General features: G+C 40.0%; 1 protein-coding gene across 2 annotated transcripts in view; it reads left to right on the top strand.

The window, feature by feature from the left end:
- LOC583716 overlaps positions 1–12,922 on the top strand; it is a 69,821-nt gene that overhangs the window by 47,691 nt on the left and 9,208 nt on the right. For both annotated transcript variants that reach the window (XM_030980941.1, XM_030980940.1), the window contains exons 20-25: positions 99–199; positions 1,943–2,098; positions 8,243–8,377; positions 9,182–9,471; positions 11,448–11,644; positions 12,402–12,504. In XM_030980941.1, coding sequence (XP_030836801.1) covers positions 99–199; positions 1,943–2,098; positions 8,243–8,377; positions 9,182–9,471; positions 11,448–11,644; positions 12,402–12,504 — 982 coding nt within the window. The remainder of the gene's footprint in view (positions 1–98; positions 200–1,942; positions 2,099–8,242; positions 8,378–9,181; positions 9,472–11,447; positions 11,645–12,401; positions 12,505–12,922) is intronic.

Below are 12,922 nucleotides of genomic sequence, written 5' to 3'. Positions count from 1 at the left end.
AACTAGTATAATTATTCCTGTTACTTTCCAAATGCAGCTTAATACCGGAACATCATAATTGGCCTTTAATGACTCATGTGTATTTCATTTTCCTGCAGACGAGAAGAAGAGGCTGTAGGTGATGTGGACTCAAAAGGGGTGCCAGTGTTGGTACAAGACATCGCCTTGCAACGTCGGAATCATCCTGATTGGCACTCAGGTAAATTGGAGGGAGTCGTGGTAAAATATCATAATGCAAAATTTGGTTTAGTCAGTTGAGTTCTGTCAATACCAGCAAGGATTTTATTGTCCATCTTCTATTCGTTGTCTGTGATTTACGTGACCTACTTTAAAGTGAGCTACATGTTTGATGATTATAACAAAAACAATAATAATGATAATAGTTAAACGATGATGATGATAATTTGATATTATTGGTGATGATAATAATTCAAAAACAATTTTTTTGTTAATGCGATATCTCAAGAACTACTTGAGGTATGAACTTCAAACATGGTGATAGTGTGTTTCACCATAGGAAGATGATCTGATTAGATTTTGGGGTTAGTAGGTCAAAGGTCATAGAGGTCACTTTCTGATATTACAGGTATCTAAAGACCCATTACAGGTATGGGATTAAAACCTAGAAATACTGTGTATCACCATAGGAAGATGATATTATTAGATTTTGGGGTAAGTAGGTCGAAGGTCATGGATCAAATGTCATGAAGTTGCAGATTTTGGCTTAGTTATCACAATATCTCGAGTACCACTGAAGGTATAAGCTTTAAACCTGGTGATAGTATGTCATATCGAAGGTAGACGATCTGATTACATTTTGCGATAAGTATTTCAAAGGCGATAGCGTCAATTTCTGAAAATAAAGGTTTAGTCTCACTATTGTGGGATATGACAAGGTCCACTTGAGTTTAAAATTCAAACTTGGTGCGAGTATGTTTTACCATAGGATGCCGGGCTGAATTTGTTGGGGTAAACAAAAAGAAGAAGTCATAACGGTAAATTTCCGTGAAATCTCAGGGTTTTAGCCTTGTTATCGCAGTGTATGTTGATTGAGTTTGAGTTTGAGTTTATTGATTTCACATTTCACATGCAGAAATAATACAGATAACAAAATGTACATAAAAGGCATATATCTTATCCATTAACTATTGTGATGCACACTAATACCAATTAGCGTGCATCACATAGTGAGATTAATTGATCAGATTTTGTTTAAAATAAAGTTAAATGTAAAAATGTCAGCAAGGCAATATACATAAAATTTAAGGTCTTTTTAACCTTGTTATGACCAAATCAATGACTATTTTAAGCTATTTTAGCACTGAATTTAAAATCTGTAACTATAGTGTACATCGCTGTAGGGGGACAAGTGCTCAAATTAAAGGTCAAAGGTCATAAAGATCACTTGAGATAATAGCATAGGCTTTTTGTTCTCATTGTGATATTCCAAAAAGAATTTAATCCAGGATCTTAACTGAATTTAGGCAGATGCATTTTGAAGACATTGCATTTGTCTTATTTTTTTAATTTCCTTAAATTATAATATTTGACCTTACTATATAAAGAAATTTTGGATGCAAAGTGACTCTTTGAAGGCTTTTCAATATGTTGACTTTAGACAAGGGATGAATTTATGTATCCACTCAAACATAATATAAAACAGTGATAAATGTTTAGAGCAGGACACAAGCATACAAATATTGATAAAAGGAATAGTAAAGTAACCTAGGTACATTTATAAAAATAGTTGACAGTTGACAGTTCACAATAGATGAAAGTACTTAAAAATTAGACATAAAATTGGAGCTGAATCAAAGACGGGGAAAGAGCTTGCAATGTCAATATCTCAAATGTGGAGAACACCACCATGTTATAACCCAGTCATTCAGAATGTTTTACTTATAGATACTACATGTATTTGTCTTTTATTTCATTGGTGTAGATGATACCCTTAGAATCCTCTGCAGGGAAGCCAAAGTGTTAGGGGGCACAGACCTGCGTGTACCAGAGTCTGCACTGCATCCGTTGAACGATTCCCAGCAAGCTGCTGTAAAGAAAGCTCTCAAAGATACTTTCTCTGTCATTCAAGGCCCCCCTGGTAAGAATACTCTAATCCCTTTTTATCTTCAATATGACTGCCAAACAGATTACTTTCTGAAGATCCTTTTTTTTAAATATGTAAGAATGTTGATGTTCTCACAATGGTTTACATGCCAAGCAACTCCCCTCCCCCTTTTATTTAGAAGGAAAAAATGAATGGTAATTTTGTCTTTCACAAATATGAATATCGAAAATGGACAGAAGGTTAGTTTCTATTTTAGGCCGTTTCTTTTTCTATATTCAATTGTGCAACTAAATGGGCACCGCTCAACACTGGGTAGGCTACTCTTAGAGAAGTATATATCAATATTCATATTATGACTTCCATCCTTGTCTTGATCTACATGAAATAGTAGAGGTGTTGTGGTGTAGTAGATAAGTCACAGGACTGTAGATCAAGGGTACAAATCCCAGCCTAGTACAAACTTCATTTGGCCAGATGTTAATGACCCTGTCTGAATTTCATATCAACGGTAAGATTATAAGCCAGAGATTACAATAATATAAATACTATGCTATTTAGTGTCTGTTAAAGGAGTAATTACAGCTCTCCGAAAACTCAAAATTTGAAGTTTTTATAATCAGAAGTTGTCCACCTTAAAAACGAGCTTTGATGACATTAATTTACCTCAATAAATCAATGTATCTACCTATTATTGCTTAGTCCTGCACACCCCACCCCCTAGAACCCCGCCAACCTCCAGCTCACACGCGGAACCCACACATGCATAATCATCCTCTCTCTTTCTTGCAGCCAACTTGCCTGCATACAGCTAAGTCACTGTGTGCTAAATTCAGAGTTTTTATCTCCTTGTCGCTTTTTTGGTGCCTTTTGAACAGTAATTTTCTGTTTCATTTTGTTTTCTAACAATTTCGTTTCGGGTTTTAGCCTTACAGTAGTCAATTTTTTTGTTTGGCAATAAAATAGTGTTAGAATTTGCCTAGCCTACTTCCTTTTTGTGTTCTGTCCCGTTCACGACTTTTACGCTCGACTTGTTACGTAACTTTTTGTGCATACCTCTTTGTCACTTGAATAGTGGCCTGTTTTTAATATTTTGTTCGTTGTGGCCTTTGTTTGCTACTCAGTATTTGTACAAGTTTCTTTCACTCGTTTAATGGCTGCCTCTTTCTTCTAGAAGGCCTTTGTTCACGCCTTCATGTAGACATTCCTTTCTTAGTCTTTCGTTAGCTCTTATTTTTGAGTTGCTAACGTGTTCTTTAGCCTTCAGGCTATAAGATGTTTTTGTATCTATATACTATTAAACCTACGTTTTATCGTATATAGGTAATTTATTATGTCATGCTGACGTGTCCTTTTGGTCAGATATTTTTATCTTATGAGATGTATTTTTACATCATAGGACAGGTATATTTTGTATAATTAGATATAATGTATTATTTATATCTTATACAATATAAGATATACGTTTATACAGTAGGTTTGCGGGTGCACCATGTGAGAGAGTGAGAGAGAGAGAGGGTTGAGGAGTCCTAAAAAGGACTCTGACTCTGTAATCTGTCTTGGGGGTGTGTAGTCCTGAAAAGGACTGTTGTTATCTTTCTTAGCATATAGTTCTATGGAGAACTATAGCGCTTGGAGAGGATGAGTGGCTTGACGTTTCGAACAGGTTGACTATCCGTCGTCAGGAGTGGGGAATGGCTGTCGTGCGTGAGCTTGAGTCACCGGGGTGCGGACGTCAGGGAAAAATAGGTGACAGTGTCGGCTTGAGTCATCGGGGAGTGGGCATGGATGGTCGGCTGGTTCGTCTGACTGTCCGTCTGGAGTCTCCGGGTTGCGGAGTTAGGAGAGTTGTTGATGAGGGGTTTCCAGATGTCGTTGATGTATAGTCCTGAGTCTTGGGGCACGGTGTTGTGGCGGAGAATTTTGATGGTTTCTCGGATTCGGCGTGTATGCCAGTGCTTCATTATGGATATGAGATGACTGTTATCCCATTCTATGGTGTGTTCGTGCTGCTGGGCGTGTTTGATGATGGCGGACTTATCCCAATTGCTGAGTCTGAAGCTGGTTCTGTGCTCCTTGAGTCTTGTTTCCAGATTTCTCCCCGTTTCACCAATGTAGACTTTTCCACATTCGCATGGTATTTTGTAGACTCCAGCTTTCTTGTGGTTTGGATGCTTGTCTTTGTGGGAGTGGAGTATCGAATGGAGTTTGTTGGAGGAACTGTGTCGAACTTGGATGTCTGCTGCTTGAAGGATACATTGAATCTTGTGAGAGGCTTGACCGATATAGGGAAGAACAATAGTTTGCTTCGGTGGTGTAGCTGCGGGTTGGTTCTCTTCAGGGGTGGAGTTGGCTTTGGGCTTGTTGGCGGGAGTCTTGGATTTTATCTTATATCTTATAATGCTAGTTAGAGCTGTGGTGACATGCTGGATTTCCTGGTCTAGATGGTCTGCATCGCTGAGTTGATGGGCTCCTGGGTTTCCTGGTGTGGATGTTCTCGTTACCAAATCACCATCCGGCAAGCCCGCTCATCAAGTCTACAGGAAACCCACACACACCGATAGATATCTTCACTACAGATCCTTCCACCATCCATCCGTACTACAATCAGTCCCCATCACCCTCATTCGCCGAGCCCATCAACTCAAGCTTCAGCTGGGTCGGGAGCTGAGTAGGCGGAGAAGAAATCTACGCCAAAGTCGGCCTTTTCTGCTACCGCTCAGGCGGAGCTCAGGGGCATTTCACAAACAACTACTGTTCCGCCTGGTTCAGCCCGTGTCGGGCTGTGTCCATAGGCCGTAAGTAGTTTTCAGGCTATAAATTCGGAGCTGGCGCCGAGAATACAAAAAATGCTAAAAGCTGTGCCCCTTTGACCGGAACAGCCAGCCTTGTAGAAGCTCGGAGGTGACACTGGGTTCACAACCGACATTATGTTCTGGAGTGACCCTGTTTCACAAGCGAGGTGGTTTCACGACCTCCGTAGAGCTCAAATGTTCCGTGCTCGCTAAGGCTTCCTGTGAAGCAGTGAGGTGATACAGCCCTGGTCCCAACGGTCATAAAACTAAACTGCACGGCAGCGGCAGTGCTTGGTCTCCGGCTTGGTCGGGAGCTGAGAAGGCGAAGAAATAATCTGTTGCCCGAGGTTTGGCGTCAAAAGGTTCAGTCAGCCTTTTCTTTATCCGCTTAGGCCGAGCTTCGGGGTTTGATGATACAATTGTCACCATGCATATCTATAGGAGCTAATAGTCGGGCTACTGGGGTTATCAGTAGACCCGACAGGCACCTCTGCGAAGGCTTCCTACCCCATTTGGTTCTCAGTGGAGCTAATCCCTGCTGCTGACCAGTCCCTGGGGGCTGATGCGCAGGCTTCCTTTAGGAAATATCTGTCGGACACTTATACCCCACTCGAACGAGGGTGTCCATTGCTTTTGTTTTTTAACAATGAGCTCCCAAGCAGGTTTACTTGTTAGGCAGTATTTAGCGTTGTCGGAGTGCAGGGCTTGTTCTACGCCTGTATGCTCATCTCGGCACACTCGTCAGCCTCCTAAGGAGCTCAGACGCGCTTAAGTTTTCTGCTGAAGACTCACTGGTCCTGGGGGATCTCCTCTTGTCACTGGCGATATAGTTTTGCCCGAGGCAGTCCGCAAAGACTTCCAAGGCCAATTGCCTTCCCTTGGAAAAGCAGCCTCCGACCTTCGCTTTTTGGGTCCACTGGCTATTGTTGTGAGTTCAGAATCTCCATTACGAATTCAGTGGCAGCTACCTCTGCATTCCACGTAGTATGTTCCTCTCTCGGTTAACGTGCATATCCCCCGTAGGACTATCTGTTTGCAGGCCTGGATTCGAGGTCCGGAGTAATATGTGTGCTGCCAAGCGCTTAGCTTCTTCATACACGTTTGAAGTACTATTCAAAGGTGGATTATTTTTGCTAATTTCTTCTCCGTTACTGGAGGTGAGATTGGAGGTGAGTCTCTGATGGGCGTCGGTTTATTTTTTGGAAATAACCAAGACTTGCCACAGTGACAGTCAACTCTTTGTTATTCCTGTGAGCCCTTTGTCTGGCTTCTTGGAAATCTATCTTTGATGGATCATCAGAGACACCCAGTATGTGGGTCCTGAGACCCATTTATCTGTTGCCGAGCCTTGGGCTCGCGATTGACATGGGTATTGGTACCCGCAGCTCTCTTTCAAGGTGCATTTGTTGTGTCACCACGAAACTGCCTTTTGATGTTCCTTCACAGCCGTTTTTCCTTAAGGGATTGCGGCAGGTGAAGAATCTTTTGCTACGGCGACGTGGTTTGCAGCAATGTCTTCCCTGGTTCCCCTGCTAACCTCTTTCTTGGGACATGCCTCCTGCTTTCATCTGTGCTGGTCTAAGCAATAATAGGTAGATACATTAATTTATTAAGGTAAATTAGTTAAATCAGAACTGATTTTATTATTTACTATATACATCTATGTATCTACCTATGTCCCTCCCTCCGTCCCCTATCCTTGACTAGCAACATGTCCCAAGTTTGGTCTTGGGCTGCTCGTGAGAGGATGATTATGTGTGCGTGCGTTCCGCGCGTGAGCTGGAGGTTGGCGGAGTTCTAGTGGGTGGGGTATGCACATTTGTGATTTTTTTCTCTCGATGGCTTGCTTGTCTGGAGGACTAAGCAATAATAGGTAGATACATAGATTTATATAGTAAATAATAAAATCAGTTTTGATTTTTAGGGAATTTAATCACCTAAATAAAAGAAATAGAAATAGATTTCCTTCCAACTTGTCTCGTAGAAACACCTGTTGAGTACAGATACTTGGAACATATATTATATCACAAGTAGTAGTTCAAATATTGCACAGCACCCGTACAAAGAATATATGTAAGACCATGTACAAAGTTATGACGCGTCTTTGCAAATTAAGTAAGGAAGAAGAAACTTATAATCTCTATAAAGTAATAAGGCCTCAGAACCGAGTAGAGAAACAAGCGAAGAAATAGGACAACAATTAAGATGAAGCTGAATTAGCTTTGCTGTAGATCGACTCAAGACTCTCTAGAATACGTGTGCTCTATATAAACAGCTCAGGAGAAGTGATGAAAATAGGTGTGGCAAATAAAGCAAGCAAGTGTAATGTGCCTGTACAGTATAAGCTATACCAATACATTAGGTGGTTGCACATCCCAACCCATAGGGTGTGGAATGTGCTTGCCAGAATAAGTATGTGTGGCACTCTAGTAATGTAACAGGTGTCACTAAAGCAATGAGTGACAATGGAATAAAAGGCTAGACCTCAAGCAACACAATAAAGACAAGACCATAATATATACAAATGCAAAGTTCTCCTACGGTCAAGTCACTACAGATTAAACTATCTTATATGGAGTTATGCATATTCCCAATGAATTTGCATTAATTAAGCACAGCTCATTGCCTCACCTATATAGGTGAGCCGTTCGGGTCCACATGTTATTGCGTCCCGTAACTGCGGCAAATATGACCAATATTGTCCTCTAATTTGGAGGGTGCGGAAAGGAGGTTTTGATTTGCTTTTGTCCAATACTGAAAGGAATTTTTTTTTTAAATTCCTTTATATGTGTATTTTATGTTCATTCAGCTTTCCATTGGTGTAAAGTTGTATCTTCATCTGATAGGGTCTTATATCTACTACATTTGCCACTCTCTTCACCAAGGTGTAAATGGGTACCTGGTATGCTTGAGCACTTAGTTACTTTGTTGGCTCAGCTATAAGCAGCCAGGTTAATAATGTATATGAAAGCTAACCGACGTGCCATTATTGTTATTATTTTTATTATTATTGTTATTATTATTATTATTATCATTATCATTATCCCTTTGTCAACAAAGTCGGAGGGGATACAGTGTAATACTGAGACACTGTCTGTAAATCTTTGCTGAAAAGTTGCCTGAATGTTTCGATTATTCAGGAATTGCAGACAAAAAACACTGTTTGGTATCCGTGCTCAAAGAAACAAAGAAACTTTTTACACGTAAACCAATGGGGATCTCAGCACAATTTATTCATGCGGCCCGTTACTCGGAGCAACGGTCATCTTTTTAAAAAAACTATTGACCGGTGGGGGGGCATGCGGGCATCTTTTTAGAAAAAATTAACAGGTAAGCAATTATATATTGAATATAATGTGTATATATTGTTCCCTTTTCCCTCAAGGCACTGGAAAGACTGTAACAGGAGCTTACCTTGCATACTTCTTCACTCGCCTCAATACGCAACTACGAGCAGGCAAGATGCGTCCACAGGTGCTGTACTGTGGACCCTCAAACAAATCGGTGGATGTTGTAGCTGGTTAGTTATTTTACATTTTTAGTACCAATTTTAGTCAAATAAAAGTGCTAAATTCTATTTCATGCACTTCGATGATGATCAATCTATTCAGGAGTATTGATGTATTTGTTGCCTAAATAATTTAATCCTACTTTGCCAAACTAACTTAATCGTGCTTTTATCCTCCCCTAATAGAAGTATAGTGTTCTTGGGCTTCTGTAAAAATAACTTATCAGGCAGATTTCTATTACATACATCAGAACTAAATCTTGTTGGTGTTCCAACTTCCGTCACAATTTGAGGTTTTTTTTGTTCACCAATTGGAATTATTATTTCATTTATAAACCATAGCAATTAAAAACTGACAGTTGACTAATTATGACACCAGTTGTGGGTTGCCAATATCAGTGAGGGGGACATTAGGATCCTGCTACGTACAGCACACTCATTCAGAACATGATCAACAGTCTGAATTAGACCACATGGACACAGGTCAGAGTCTTTGAGACCCCAGAGTTTCATGCTTGCTGCAAAGTAACCTGATTGTAGGAGGTTCAACTGAACCCAGGGCTTCCTGGGAAAGTTGCTTCCAGGAGGATGAGAGGACCAAGCTTAATAACATGGTTTGATTCTCTCAGGGATGGCTGGTTCTGTAGTACCAGCTACCTTACGGCTCTCAACACTAATGATTCTAGCATTATTTCACACACATTTATGTACAAACACATTGTACGGCCAAGAAGAACTTCCATTTCATCAGAGTTCCAAATGTAAGTCCCTACTGCTCTTGTAATCCTGTTTATTGCATGGTTTCATTTGCCCTAGCTTATCTCAAAAAGTTCCAAAACATCTCCATTGTGCGAGTCTACAGTGAGCAAATCGAGCGTAAGGAGTACCCCATTCCTGGTGTTCCAGGACTTATATCTAAGTGGTCCAGGAAAGAAGCCTCTATGTCGGAGGGGCTGTCAGACATTGCGCTTCATCGCTTGATCAGGATGCGTGGGAAGCCGCATGCAGAACAGTTAGCTGCATATGAGAGGAGATTCCGCAGTAACCCAGCTGGAATACTTTCTCGGCACATCAAAGACTACAAAAGCACCATTTCTGAGGCCATGGTGAGTGTTTATTTTTGAAGAGAAAGAGAAGACTAATTGCTCAAAGTTGTGTAATGGACATGGGTGTCTTAGTGTTGTGTTGGGATCGGTTTATGAGATATTGGCAGTTGGAGAGGTACATAAAATAAAGCAGCAGGAAGAGGCTTGTAGTTCCGGAGTCATATGAAAGTATTTATTATCTCCAAACTTTGGAGAGTCAAATCAGTAACATCATTATGAACTTCCACATATTTATAACACAAGATGAAGAGAGAGCCAGCTAGAAAGAGGGTCTTGATCTAATGGTGATCAAAACTTGACTCCCTTTCATAGTTGAGGAACACTGCACTACTTATAGCTATTTGCGCCCTCTATACAGTGCGTCCCAGAAAAAACGAAACCGAGAATTATTGATTGTTTTATCATAACTATTATCACAATTATAATTGATAAATGACACATATTTGTAAAGCTTAGATTCTCTTATTTCATTTGATGCAACTCATATAATGCATATTTCACGCATGAGTGATTAAAATGAATTTGAAGAGAGGAAACCAAAATGTAATTTGGCGGACGGTATCTGAATTTCAAAGAGAAAATCACATTTCTAGAAAGTTGAGTTTCTGCCCTTTCATATGACACCTCAGACAGGAAAAATGAGCTAGGAATAACAAAGTTCTGTTTGTTTAAAGTAGTGCTTCCATTTCCATAATTTTATTAAACAAATTCGTTTTCACTGGCTGCCTGCCGTAGCAACAAACAGAATTAACAATAGAGTTAACTCTGTTTCGGTGACAATCAGCCATGCGTGAAGTCTTTCGTCTACGGCTGATCAATTGTCTATCAGGGTTGCTATGGTATTAGAGGGAGTGGTAATGGAGAGTGTAGGTGACTTGAGTTGGGCCTATGAGACAGTTATTAGAATGTGGTTCCTTGAAGTGGGGTGGTCATTTATGGTCATTTTTTATAATAACAAGATAATGGGGTCAGAGTCTAGGAATAATGGGGTACTGTCTAGGCATAATGGGGTTCTGTTTTAGATCATGGAAGTGGGGGAAGGTGAATGACTGGAAGGGAGATGCAGGGGCGGATCCAGCCGGCGGCAGGAGGGGGGGGGGGCCCAATTCATGAGAATTTTTTTTTAGCAGCGATTCATCAAGCCGGTGAATGAGCGGGGGGGGGGGGGGGGGGGGGGGGTGGAGAACCACTATTTTATTTATTTTTGGTTTTTTTTGGGGGTGGGCCAAAATATAATATCTTTTTGTCAGGGGGGCCCGCTTTTGTTATTTGTTTTAAAAATAGGTAACATTTAAGTTATTATCCTATTTTTTTTACTATTTTGGGGGGCTGGGGGGGGGGGGCGGAAAATTCGCTACGTGGATCGGCCCGTGGGGAGATGGGAGTGATACATGTAAAAACTAATTAGACCCAAAAGATTGGATATTAGATATGTATATATGTAATTTATTTAATATAAATTTTCTTTTTTTTAATCGGCAGCTAAGCAATGCATAATCTGAATGGATTCCAATCGGTGAAAAGTATTAACTTTGCATGCTAGTGGTTCCTTGTCATTATACTGCACATATGTTCGAATTTTTAGCTGTGGAACCAGCTGCCTACTGCAGATGGCCTCATCTGCTGACCACTTCAAGAAATTACCAAAGTCGCATCTAAAATGACTTTATTACCAGCCTACATATACATGTATTGATCTGTGAAGTGACTAACTTTTGTTTATAAGTGGCCCAAACATTGTGGAGCGGTGTGTGCAGTGCTTTTTAATCGCAAGGAAAAGGCGCTATATCAAATATCTTTTGATCGAAGATTGATTCAAATATGATTTTTATAAAAGAGATATAACTAAGGTGAAGTGGACATGTGAATAGAATAGAATCATGCTCTTTAACCATAAGCCCATGGAATGCCTTTATTCTGTAAAAGGTTTAATATGGGTACCCTTTGAGATATACACTTTGCTTCCCTCACTGCAGAAACAAGAACTGAAGAACCATCACATAGTCCTGTGTACCTGTAATGCTGCTGGAGCGCCTCGCATCTCAAGATTCACCAATATTATCCAGGTGATTGTTGATGAGGCTGGGATGTGCAGCGAGCCAGAAACTTTGATCCCTCTGGTGTCAGCAAAACCCAAACAAGTGGTACTAGTCGGAGATCATCAACAACTGAGGTAGAGTGACAAACCCTTGTTTTTTCAAGAAGGGAGGGTGAAAGCTCAATTGACCATTAGTATGTGGATATATAGCAAGAAGAGTAAGAAGAGCAAGAACAATTTGTCCACAAATTATAATTCAAGAAATCTATTATTTCAGATTTTGTGTAACTCTGAGTGAATTTGTGTACACCAAATCTTATTCAAGTATATTTAGAAATCTAATCACAAACCACCTTTACCCTTTAATATATCAGTGTTATTGTGTATTTAAACTTGCACACTCACTTTAACATTATACTTTAAATGCAAAGTTGATACAAATAAACTAGTTTGGCAATAGACGTTGAGAACTTCAGAACTTCAGACTGAAAATACTGTTTGCACCTAATTAATGGAGGTCTGAATTTCGAGCCCGAATGTTTTTGCTTGAAGAGATGTACATGAATATGCAACACCCTTTTGAAATATCAATGTACTGAATTAACAACATTTCAGTTTTATTTTTATCAACAGTATTATTATGAATGTATAGGATACAAGCATGGAACCGCAAACATAAAGAGAAGGGAAAAAATGCTCAAAAGATCCCTTTATTTACTTAGGTCACTGTTGGTGAGCGACAGAAATTGGAGGGCTCTGTTTTAGATTTTGTCATCAGTTTTCGTTCTCCAATAAAGATATAAATGTTTGTGTTGATGGACAATGAAAATGCAGTTGAGCTAATTTATTCTCAGTCAACTGTATTGCCATAATACGTCTTTGATACTGACAGGTCAATAATCACAGAGCCCAATGCTAGGCAGCTTGGAATAGATATTTCACTGCTGGAAAAATACAAGGACAAAGCCGAGATGCTTACCATCCAGTACAGAATGGTGAGTGTGAAATTAAAAAAACAACACCATGTGGTAATAGTGGTGCTGCTGCTGCTGCTGTTGATGATGATGTTGATGAGGTTCATCATGATGATGGTGGAAGAGATGAAGATGCATGGTGGTGGTAATGATGATGATTATGATGAGGAGGAGGATGGAGATGATGATGATGATGATGATGATGATGAATGATGATCCTGATGATGGTGACGATGATGATGTTGGTGAGGATCCTCATGATGATGGTGGAAGTGATGATGATGCACGATGGTGGTATATGATGATGATGGTGATGATCATGATGGTATTGATGATTTGCGCAGTGCTGTAAATTCTGTGTCAAGAATGCAGGAAGTTTGCCTTTTCTCTAAGGTGTTTGGAGATGATATTTTGTATTATGCGCCATATAAATCCAGAT

This window comes from Strongylocentrotus purpuratus, unplaced genomic scaffold, assembly GCF_000002235.5.
Source record: "Strongylocentrotus purpuratus isolate Spur 01 unplaced genomic scaffold, Spur_5.0 spur5_scaffold_11, whole genome shotgun sequence".
In the NCBI taxonomy this organism is placed as follows: Eukaryota; Metazoa; Echinodermata; class Echinoidea; order Camarodonta; family Strongylocentrotidae; genus Strongylocentrotus; species Strongylocentrotus purpuratus.
Note: the sequence above shows the minus strand (reverse complement) of the source record. Positions and strands in the feature narration are given on the sequence as shown.